The 11,523-nt window shown below is 47.7% G+C and overlaps 1 protein-coding gene across 1 annotated transcript; it reads left to right on the top strand.

Annotated features, from left to right (window-relative positions):
* The first annotated feature begins 1,583 nt into the window (after positions 1-1,583).
* TIMMDC1 (translocase of inner mitochondrial membrane domain containing 1) lies at positions 1,584-9,543 on the top strand. The gene is made up of 7 exons (XM_061344396.1): positions 1,584-1,727; positions 1,860-2,025; positions 3,237-3,325; positions 5,596-5,663; positions 6,515-6,593; positions 7,932-8,042; positions 8,599-9,543. The coding sequence occupies exons 1-7, from the start codon at positions 1,633-1,635 to the stop codon at positions 8,684-8,686; spliced, it is 696 nt and encodes a 231-aa protein (XP_061200380.1). The 5' UTR covers positions 1,584-1,632; the 3' UTR covers positions 8,687-9,543.
* The last annotated feature ends 1,980 nt before the right edge of the window (positions 9,544-11,523 follow it).

Here is an 11,523-nt window from a genome sequence, read left to right as displayed (position 1 = left end):
CTAAAGCCAAAACAACAGCATTGCACCAGCTACTAGGAAGGAGAAAACTAACTTGCAGCTGAGCCCAGGACAGATGGCAAGGCTTTGACATGCCATTGAAGGGATGAGTGGTCCTTGGGGAACTACCTACCTCACAGGGGAGCAGACAGTGATGTTGACGTTGCACAGTGCTGAGCCTGAGTAGCACAGTCAGGTGGTTGGCAACTGAGAGATGGTTTATCCTCCCAACAGATGAGCTGGGTGCCCAAACAGCCATGCGGAACTGAGCCCCGTGAACAAGCTCCCACTGGTTGGCTGGCCTTAAGGTCAGCATCCAAGGACCCTGAAGAACCCAGAGAAAGGATATGCAGAGGTGGATTCAGCTCTTCTTTTTCCCAGGTGTTCAGCGATTCTCTTCTGATCCCTTCTGCAATCTTTCTAGGGTTGCTTTTGGTTGGGTTTTTTGGAGGCTGGTAGCAAACCTGATCACTTCAGTATTTGCTTTTCTTCCCCACAGCTGTTTCCCTCCTTCTCTCCTTCAGTCTGGTTGAAGCAATGTCTTCAGTCACACAGTGGCAGCTACTCCTCACAACTCATTCTGAGTTCAGTCATATATTGCTTGCATGTACTGTGTTTATGCCCACTGCAGGCTGCTCAGCCAGAGAGAGTGTAGTCCCTGAGATTCTCTGCAGCCCCTGAGTTGAAGGGCCTGGGAGGAAGCAGCATCTTCTCTGGCATCCAGGCACTTGCTCAGAAGAGCATAGGATTGCAGGAGGGCCGCTGCCTCCCAGGTGAGCACCCTTGATAAAGTGGCCTCAAGGCTGCGAAAGCAGCATGCTAATAAAAGAGAGGGACTGTCAGCTCACAGCTTCCTCTGCTGTCAGTTTGGATCAGGGGAGAAGAAAACACTACAAGAAACAGTAACGCCAAGCACACCTGCACAGGTATGTGCTCACACAGCGAGAAGCCTTACAGCACGGCTGGGCCGCAGTGCAGGGATTTAACTGCTCCAGTGCTGGTTCATCAGGGGTCAGGATACTAGAATGGCCTGGTTTCTGGGGAAAAGAACTGTGCAAGAGTGGAAGGGCTTTCTGGGTTTGTATATTTAGTCACTGGAGAGACAGAATCATAGAATACCAGGTTGGAAGGGACATCGAGGATCATCTGGTCCGACCTTTCTAGGCAAAGCGTCACTTCCCTGGGGAGATTATCCCAGACAACATTCTGAAATGGTTATGTATGATATTTTTAGTCCTTTTTAAATGAAATGCTTTTGGAATAAAACAGTTTTGTTGGATACATCATTACTTTATCACAATTCCAGTTAGGTGTCTGTGTAAGCCCTGCTTCATCAGCGATGGTGAAGTGTGTCTGTTTTTGCCTGTCACAGTAATGTTTAGGGGTGTCTCTACTTCCAGTATCAGGCACGGTGGCCGAAAGCCTCACCTGGCCGATCTCGTCTGCACCGAGGAATTTCCAGCCCGGTTCCTTTATTTTGCGTTGCCCAACCCGCCCTGGCCCGCCTCTTTGCGCACAAAGACCCTCACTTCTACCTGGGGGCAAGCCAGGAGGGCTCGGCAGCTCCGCCCCGCTTGGCTCCGCGCTGTGCGCCGCCGGGGGGTAGGGGGCGCTGCTGCCGCCGCTGAGAGGGCAATGGCGGACGGGCCTGGAGCTCCGCCGCTCTTCAGCAGCCCTGCGCCGCCGCCGGAGACGGGCTGGGAGAGGCTCAGCGAGCTCTGGCGGCGAGAGTGAGGCCCGGGACCAGCCGGAGAGGAGGGGAGGGGAGGGGAGGGGAAGGGAAGGGAGGGCGGGTGGAGGATGCCCGCGGCCTTGGGGCTGGCGTTGCGCCCCCTCAGTCGTGCCCTTGCGTTCCCTTGCAGCGAGCGGCAGCGGTACCCGGAGGAAACCATCAACATCATCAAGTCGGCCTTCGTCGCGGGGCTCGCAGGCTGGGTGTACGGGGGCCTGCCCGCTTTCTACCAAGGCCGCAAGGCCTTCATTGACAGGAGCCACGGCGAGCTCTTCCAGAACCGCGCCGATGCGGTGGTACGAGCCCGCTCGCGACAGCGGGAGCCCCGCTCTGGGTTGGGATCTACACGGGGGGCCGGGCGGCGGGGGCCGGGGCTGCGGCTGCGGCTGCGGTGGGACGGGAGCTGCGGGGCAGAGGCCACGCATGCCGCAGGGTTCGGCGTGTGCGAGTGCGCCCGGGCCGGCTCTTGTGTCACACACGTCCTGCGCGGGTACCGACGAAGAAGCTGGCCTTGGGTACAGCAAACGTTGGTAGCAGTGCGTACCGGTTTGTTCGGTGGGCAGTGACATGTCCTGAGAAGGCTTTTAGATTATATTACACATTGGCAAAAGACTGCTCAGTGTCAGGCTGATGGTGTCCCCTTAGTAATGTGAGTTATTTTAAGACCATTTAGAGTACTCTTAGCTTACAGCTGCACCCCACAACAGAGGTCACGACTTGTGACATTTTACAGGTGAATTTGAAGGTTTAAGGGTTTGTCATTCAGTTCAGGGGCTGTCTGCCTGGAGAAACCCCCTTAAAATCTGCCATCATTTGCTGATTCACTGTCCATCATTCACTGATTTAGATTCAGCCCCTGATGTAGTGGCTGCAAAGTATTGGTGCCTGGCTTCACGCTGTGCTTGTGCTGGCGCTCATGTATCTGCACCAAGGGTGAGTACTTGCACTGCAGGCACCAGAAGAGAGATTTTATTTTCTTTCATGCTATTAAGTGAAATATTTTCAATTTTTATGAAGCTGCTGTTTATCCTTTACAAAAGCCAAACTTTTGAGTGCCAGTGCTGAACTGCACAGCTTAATGGTCTCTTAACATTTAAATTCGGTGGCTATCACTTACTTATTGTGGTTATTTTTTGTTAATGGTTATTATTTATGAATACCTGTGAACCAGTAATAATGAAGAACCAGTTTCTAGTTTGTCCCTCCTTGCTCCTCTGCTACTCTCTTGTACTGCCCTCATGAAGCTCTCCCTGTCCCCACAGATGTGTTTCAACACCAGCATTAGAAAGACCAGTTGATGTTACAAACGATTTAATTCATGGTTTTCCTGTTGGTGGCTGGGGCCCTTCCTCTGAAGGTGACTGACCTGAGCACTATGGATCGGGGTATCACTCCCAAGTGATGTCATTCCCACAGCCCGTAGCATGTACCCCTGGTCGCAGCAGGCTGGTGGCGCAGGCATGGAGGAGGAGGGCTGTGGCCTGTAACCTGTCTTATCTCCCTGCAGCAAGCTGCGCATCGTGCTGGCCTCAGGAGCTTCATCCGCTATGGCTGGCGCTGGAGCTGGCGAGTGGCCACTTTTGTGACACTATTCAAGTAAGTGTTTCCCAGCAGTGATGGTGGGAGAAGAACTGCCTTATGCTTGAGCGCTAGTGGCGAGGAGCCCGTTGAGCCAGCAGTGCTTGCAGCTACTTGAGAGGCCTGTGGTTGATGGAGGCACAAAGCGTTATGCTAGCAGTGAGTCTGAGTGGTAAGGTGTGGATATGAAGAGACTTTAACCTTTTATAATTACTCCAGAATTTAGATCTTACAGTGAAGCAACACAAAACCTGAAACTGGAGAAGCACTGTTCCTTATATACAGCCCATGCTGTTATTGACTTGAATACTGTTCTTCTATAGCAGCCTTCCAGTACCTAAAGGGGGCCTACAAGAAATCTGGAGAGGGGCTTTTTACAAGGGTGTGTAGTGACAGGACAAGGGGGAATGGCTTTAACTGAAAGAGGGAAGATTTAGATTAAATATAAGAGAGAAGTTCTTCCCTGTGAGGGTGCTGAGGGCTGGCACACGGTTCCCAGAGAAGCTGTGGCTGCCCCATCCGTGGCAGTGTTCAAGGCCAGGTTGGATGGGGCTTGGAGCAACCTGCTCTAGTGGAAGGTGTCCCAGTCCATGACAGGTGAGTTGGAACTAGTTGAGCTTTAGGGTCACTTCAGCCCAAATCACTGTGATTCTTCCCTGTGCTTGATGTCTTCTTTCTGCTTTTGCTTCATCTCTTTTCACAGTACGTTGGCTGTTGCTGGAAAACCTTTCTATCCCACCCTAATTTTTCTCGTTTTTGTGATGTCTGATTACTCCAAATCTGTACACACTAGCATTACTCACAATTCTCTGTTCTTGTCCTCAGATGCCTGTTATCATCTTGCTATTAAGCAGTCACTGAACATCAGACCTACCAGTTGCCTGTACTGCTTTAGGCCTTCAGATTTTCCTTATTCACACAACCAACACAGAGCTTGTGTTCTTCCCTGATTTTCCCTCTCAGACATTTCAGTGCACTTCTGACAATATAACATCAGAATAAGCATGCTTTTCAGAGTAAAGCCCTTTTAAACTAGGAATATCTCCTTCCCTGACCAAAATGGTAAGTTTATGTGTAGTCCTAAACCTGCATTGTCTAAATTTCCCTTCGGCTTTTAAGATACCAGCAGTATTGACTAGCATTAGTTTATATTTCCATCTCCCCAGTTTTCTTGTTCCTTTCTGAATTTATCACTCTATCCCTCTTGGTTTCTTTGACTCCTTTTGGTTGGTATCTGTTCTTTCTCTCTGGAGCTTTCGGTTTCTTTAGATTTTCCTGGCCTTGGCATGTAACCTCCTCGTCTTCCAGCAGATGTCTCCCCTACAGTCGGCTCCTCGCCCTTGCTCACCACCCCTTTGTAAAAGGCGTTGAAAAGAGATTTGCATTAACTGCTTCTGTAAAGTCCAGGTGGAAGGTTTCATCCTGTAAACTTTGAGTTTCATAAACCGGATGTTTAGTTTTGCCTTGTACAAAGGCAAACGGGAGGAAGATTGCTGTTGACTGGTAGATGTCATGCAGGAGGCTGGCTGAAGTGCTGGGGAGGATGTGGCTGCTGAACTCAGAGCTGTTTTGGGGCTGTTTTTGGAGGAGATTGTGGACCTGCCCTGGTGGGAAATCTCATGCCACAGGAGTAAGTGGCACTGCTGATGTTGTGTGTCTGACTTAGCTCTGGTGGTCAGCACTGTCTGTCAAGCAAGATCTGACCGATATGCGGGTTCAGCTTCTGGGCTGAAGGTCCTGCATCAGGAATGACTGATGGGACCTTTTCATGCTCCATTTTATCCTTGAATATATGATGAAAAATAAAAGAAATCTTTGATTAAGAAAAGAAACAGAAAGAGTATCCCTGCTCCAGGCTGGGAATCCCAGTAGAATCATAGAATCATAGAATAGTTAGGGTTGGAGAGGACCTTAAGATCATCTAGTTCCAACCCCCCTGCCATGGGCAGGAACACCTCGCTCTAAACCATATCACGCAAGGCCTCATCCAACCTGGCCTTGAACACTGCCAGGGATGGAGCATTCACAACCTCCCTGGACGACCTATTCCAGTGCCTCACCACCCTAACAGGAAAGAACTTCCTCCAGTATTCCCTGGCTTCTCTAAAGTCACAGAAATTAAGGCATTTGTGGCTGGTGCCTGTGTGCTCTGGGCAGATGAGCAACTAGGCAGTTAGAGGCAACCTGAGGGTTGGCTTAATGAAATCCAGCTTTATTTGAGGCAGTGTTTTGCTACCTGCCTTTTTCCATGTGCAACTTCTGACTTCTTTTGTGCCTCATCTTTGCAGCTTGGTGAGCACTGGTCTGTCTGTGTACCGCAATAAAACCACCATCAGTAATTTTGCTTCAGCAGGAGGTAAGAGTGGTATAACCTTGCTCAGAAGTATTCTCTGTATGAGCGAGGGTCATAAGTGTTAAAACAGAGAGAGAAATCCTCTGGTTTTGAGAGGATCTCCTGGGTTTTGTTTCCTGATCTACTGACTGCCACTGTGACTTGGCTCTGTAGTTTAGCTGCTGCATGCCTTTATGTGTAACAGAGATACCAGTGCGCTTCTGCAACCATGGGGGAGTTTTGTGGTTAGCAGTTCATCTTCAAAATACTTGCCGGAGTTTTTTGGGTGAAAAAGGCTTGTGTCTGGTAAAGGAAGTGCTTGGTGCATAACCTGCACCTATTTAGCAGGGAAAGAATTTCTTAGTTCCATGCTGTAACAGTTCAGTGCACTGTTTATAAAGCACCCTTTTCGCGCTAAGTTTTGCATGTCCACTTTTGGCAGCAGGGCTCTGGGTAAGTGAGCTGCTTGTTCAGTGTTACAGGCTGGATTGCCCTTACTGTTGTATACATCTTTTACTGATCTTTTCTGCCTTACATGGAAGCTACTATTATTAGCTGTTGTTGAAGGGAAAAACCAGCAGGGGTAAGGCTCATGCTCCAGACTGGAGAGAGCTTGGTTTTACTTTCATAGATACCTCTTAACACTTCTTGGGGAGTTTTCTGAAGCAGGAGTTTTGTGCAGTGCTTTAGTGTAGAGACCGTGGTGACTTCTGTGGTGAGGGTCCCCCCTGCTTGCCACTGCCCTTGGTTTGCGCTCTGTTAAAAGTAGATGTCAGCTCACATGAAGGAGAAATGCAGCAAGCAGTTCCCTCTCTCTGTGTGTGATGGTTGGTGGGGGGCTGCTCATGCTTTCAGTGGGTTTGTGTTTTCTTTAGCGTTCACAGGAGCCCTTTTCAGAATCCACTTGGGCCTGCAGGGACTGGCAGGAGGCTTCGTGTTTGGAGCAGCATTTGGGTGAGTTGTGGCAGCTGCTGATACACAGCTACTCCTTAAGGGTGTTTGTTGCACAGTGGCTGCACACACCAAGTCTCAAATCATAGATGAAGCTACAGAAACTTCCCTGCTTCCCTTGCCTTGAGGGATTTCCCGTATCTCTTGGGATAATTTTGATGACTTTTCTCCCAACATTTACACTGTTTGGGGTTTTCTTGATTTGTGTTTTGCTGCTTCCTTGGTGGTAAGGGCTCCATACTCTCAACATAGCATCTTACTTGCTCCTATTTGCTTATTAGAGGAGACACTACTGTTAAATAGGAAACTGTGAGAATGGGTTACAGACATGTCTTCTTCCTTGGCGTGGTTGCTGATGAGCCTGGTGATTGTATGCAGAACCGTTTGCCATCTGCTTTTAAGAAACTGTGTTGTCTGTGGGTAAAGACAGGAGTGTAAAACACAGCTTCTGGGCCTCCTCCTCACCTTCATCAGCAGCTGCTCCTGTAGCAGCCCAGAATCCATATGGCACACAAGGGCTGTTGGGTATCATGGTGACACACTTTGAAGGGGGCATCCTGGGGATTGCCAGCCCCTAGGTTAGGAGTCCATATAAAAATGGTTATTTACAAACCAAGCTCCATCAAAGCCAAAATGTGGAGCACCAGCCATTAGGCAATGCTGAGGAAGAAGCAGCATGGTTGGGCTGCACAGCCCAAGGCAAGACATCTCTTTCTTTGTGCACATATTGCAGTTGCATATCTCCTAAAGCTCTCTGGGGCATGGAGCTTTGGGTTCTGTCGCAGGGGCTCTGCCCATCGTGACAATGACCTGTTAATTCAGAAGTCTGACTTGTCAAGCAGAACTTGTGAATATTCTCACAAGTGAATCTGGGGATCCTCACTGGACAAGGGAATGAGCTTTATGTAGGCTATTCAGCACCATCAGCATGGTGTCAGCTGTGACCATGCCTGGAAGCAGCCTAGGGAGCTTTACCAATGAAAGCACAGATACCTCCAGACCTGGGCAAAAGGTGATCAGAGTTTTGACTGTCCAAATTGTGGGGTGGGTGATCTACAGAGGTTGTTTGGGTACCTTAAATCCTTCCACCCCTTTGCCCTATGAGTGCCTGTCAATGGGTAAATTCAGAATATGTTATCAAAAGGAGCCACAGCTGAGGGCAGGCTGTGTTTGGTGGCTGACGGTACGAGTGCCTTAGTCTGTTGTGTGGTGCCAGTATTGGGGAATATTACACACCACTGGTCTGGTGGCTGCCCTGCATGTTCCTTTTGCCCATGCCAGTAAGTTATTACTGTTGTGTCTCTGCTGGGTGACTTGTGACTTTAATGTTTTCTCTTCTAGGATCCCTGCAGGGGGCCTCTTAATGGTAATGCAGAAGTTTGCTGGTGAGACCTTGGACGAGAGGAGAAACCGTGAGCGCAGGGAGCTGTATGAACAGAAGTTAGCAGAGTGGTAAGGAACAGTTCTGCCTGTTTGAGTCTTTGGCTAGAAGAGTGTGCAGGTATGTGTGGTTTAAACACTTAAGGAAACCATAAAAAACAGCTATTCTAGACCTCAGTTTTTCTGCTCTTAGTTTTTGATGTATGTCACATACCTGTCTGAGAACTGCTGGTTTGGTGTTCCCAGCGTCTGGTGTTGCTGCTTGTTTTTTAACAAGGTATTTTGTACAAAATTCGTGCCCTGCCACTACCCAGTGACTGTATCAGTTCTCTTTTGCAGTGGCTGTGAAGACAAGCAGGACAAGGACCTTGGTATTTCTTTGCCAAAATTGAAAGAGGCCAGAACTCTTTTTAACTTCACTGCTGCTTTCTTTCCATCCCTGTTAAGGAGAGAAAAGAAGGATTGCTGTACACTTTGGGGAGAAAAGGCTATGACACTGGTTGTGTGACTTACTAAAACTCAGGAATAGTGCCAGTTATAGAAGTTGAAGAGTTGGGACTTTTCAGTGATGCCTTTGTCAGGAGGATATAGAGATAAAATTACTTTGTACTCTCTCTTCTCTCTTTAGGCAATCCAGGCTCAGTGTGACTGAAGTCTTAGGCCAAACAGAAAGTAACGTGGAAGGACCAGAGACAAAGAGAGCAAGAGCTCTCTAGGAACTGTTGAGTCTTCTCCAGATCTCTGTTGTAAGCAGCTACAAAGTATTTTGATTTTGCTAATAGAAGTCTTGGAGGTCTTTTGTGAATGCAGTTACACCTGGTGCACTTGTGAAAAAGCATTTTGCTGAAAACATGGTTTATGGATGCATATCACTGCACAACAGCATGGAATGGCCAAGAAGGTGGAAATGTAGACTCTGCAGACTAGAAAGCATAACGCAGCTTTGGCAGGGGTTGAGGGCAGCCCCGGAACCTTGTTTAGAACCCATTTCACTGCCAAAAATGTCCACGCCACCAGTGAGGTAGAAATACTCAAGCTAAAGAACCTGTGAATAGTTTGGTTGCTAAAGGTACCCTGATGCCAAAAGGTAATTAGGCTCTGATGCAAGCTGCTCTTCAGACAGCACCTGAGGACAGAGCACAGCACAGGCAGCACTGGAGTGAGTGATCCTCATCCTCTTGTCATCCTCATCCCACAGCTTGACTGGGCCTGGTTTCAGCATCAGCAAATGCTGTCCTGCTGGTGGTGGTTTCTTTAGGCTTTTTGCAGAAAAACACATGTGGTTCCTCCAGTACCTGGGGTATTTTGCAGTCAGTGTTGAGGAGGGTGGAGGAGCTGGGAATGATAGAGAAATACCGTGAAAAAGGCATGTTTTGGGTTCCTCAGTAGAAGTGTGGCTGAGAGGGCCACAGGAAGGATGATTTGTTTCTGGTGGTGATGGTGGAATAGTTGACACTGTGGAAAATTTAACCAACAATAAAAAGGCCTCTGATTTCATTTGAAGGTTGGGAATTAGGGGATTACCTTTGGGGAAAGTGTGGTTCAAGACACTTAATAAAGCCATCTAGCAGTGGTGGTTGTGTCCGTGAGCTCTTTATGTTAGTATAGCATTTGCACTTGAGAAACATATGAGTAATATCCCTTAAGAAGAGCTCTAGCTGAGATCCCACCCATGAACAGCAATGAAGTCTGGTGGTGGTGTCAGGCATTCCTCTATCCAGGCAGTAGCAAAGACAAGAGCCAGGATAGCACTAGCTCTGTTTATTGTTTTGTACCAGAGATGAACTGTTAAGTCATAGCTGTTACCTATGGGTAGGGTTGAAGTCAATGGACTAATGGTCTGTACTCAGAAGGGCCAGGGTGCCCATCACTGTTTCCATCAAAGCAGAAGTCAGAATTTTCATCCTCTTCTTTTGTCAGAGCTTTTTTCCTGTTAAAGGGAATTGGATCCAGGCAAGGGGTTTGGGCCTCCTTCCCCCAAGAAAAGAGTATATTATCAGTATGTTCTGGCTGAATGCTTTTCTCTGTTACTGCTGATTACCCTTGATTGAAAGACGAACAGTCAATTCCACAGAGCATATTCCACCCACCCAAAGCAGATTTTTGGCACAGCTTGCTTCCAGGAAGGTGTTATGTTTTCTGACTTCTGAAATAAGCATTTTATTGTATTTTTTTGTGTAGTGCATCTTTCATTCGTTTTCATTGAAGAAACACGTGTTTTGGGGTTGTTATCAACCAGCTCTCAGTTTCCTTTACTGCGCCTGAGTGACAGATCTGAATAAGCAGAGGTACAGATATGTAATTCCCCCTTCCTGTTTTAAGCTTTTCGTGTACTGGTGACAGTAGTGTTATTTTCCTCTGCCCCCTCAAAAAACAAAACAGCAGACCTTTCTGAGTCATATTTTTGCCACTGTGGTTATACAATGATGTTTGGTCTTCTCTTTTTCTCTTATCTGTACAGGAGATGACATTTGGCTGTGTCATTGCTCAGTCTTTCTGTAGTACTATTTAGTGGTATTTGATGTGATGGCTAAAGAATACTAATTTTATTGTGCCTGACCATTGGTGCATGGGAGGTTAGGGAGGGCCAAGGTGTAGCAGTTGGTGGCTTTTCTCTCCATGTGAGGAGGGAAGGGCTGATAGATGTCCCTATGCTTCACATTAGCAAGGGGAAGCAGAGACTTCCATCTGCACACTCAAGATTAGCAGCCATCTTTTGCTCCTTTTCCTGCTGGGTTTAATTCCCTGCACTTCTTCATTTCTTGTATTCAAAGTCAGTGTCCAAATGGGGAGTGAAGAGTTTGTTCAGAACTTGTATTTTAAATACGAATGTAAGGGATTCCTCCCTCCCCACCATCTTCCCTCCATCCCAGTAGAAGCGTATCACTGACGTTCTCGGTCCTCCACTTTCTGAGTAGGTAACAGGAATAGTGGGGATACACTGATCTTACACCAGGTTTTGCTTTTGCAGGGAACCTCCCTTTTTGGCAGGGAGAAGGAAGAGCTGTTGCAAACTGCGTGTTGAGCACCATAGCTACACTGCTCTGTTAACCCCTGATGCGCTGACAGACAGGAGGTGTGTGAGAGGTACAAGATGGGTACCTGACTGACACTTGTCATTGCTGCTGAACACACCAGAGAGAGGTGTGTCTTGTTGCCAGCTGTACCTGTAACAGCTTTGTCAACCAGCTACCTAGGTGCTACACAGCCTGTTTTTAGCAGCTGCAAAATGGTGGCTGAGGCTTATGCTGTCACATGAAAGGCTCTACCACTTCCCTGCACATAGAACAGACATCTTTTATTACTGAGGAATGGAAACTTGAGTTTACCATTTATTTTTTAATACAATTAAACTCTAGGAACTCCAGGAAAAAAAAAACACCTGTGATAAACAGAGCAGCTCACCTGGTAGAAAGACCCAGATATTAATCCAAAAAGGTCTCACAGAAACCATTTGTGTGCAATTCACTGAATACAGCATAAGGCAATAGAAAACATGATTCATAGTATAAATGCTTAAGGAAAAAAAAAACAAATAACCTGCCCAACAAGA

This window comes from Neopsephotus bourkii, unplaced genomic scaffold (genome assembly GCF_033783945.1).
Source record: "Neopsephotus bourkii isolate Nb327-2 ecotype Australia unplaced genomic scaffold, CSIRO-AGI_Nbou_v1 NB_214, whole genome shotgun sequence".
Classification (NCBI taxonomy): domain Eukaryota; kingdom Metazoa; phylum Chordata; class Aves; order Psittaciformes; family Psittacidae; genus Neopsephotus; species Neopsephotus bourkii.
The sequence above is the reverse complement of the archived record's forward strand: the minus strand, read 5'-3'. Positions and strand labels throughout refer to the sequence as shown.

Coding starts and splice junctions, on each gene's coding strand:
- TIMMDC1 (XM_061344396.1), top strand. CDS start 1,633: ATGGCGGACGGGCCTGGAGCTCCGCCGCTCTTCAGCAGCCCTGCGCCG. Junction 2,026..3,236: donor AGAACCGCGCCGATGCGGTG/GTACGAGCCCGC, acceptor ATCTCCCTGCAG/CAAGCTGCGCATCGTGCTGG. Junction 6,594..7,931: donor GTGTTTGGAGCAGCATTTGG/GTGAGTTGTGGC, acceptor TTTCTCTTCTAG/GATCCCTGCAGGGGGCCTCT.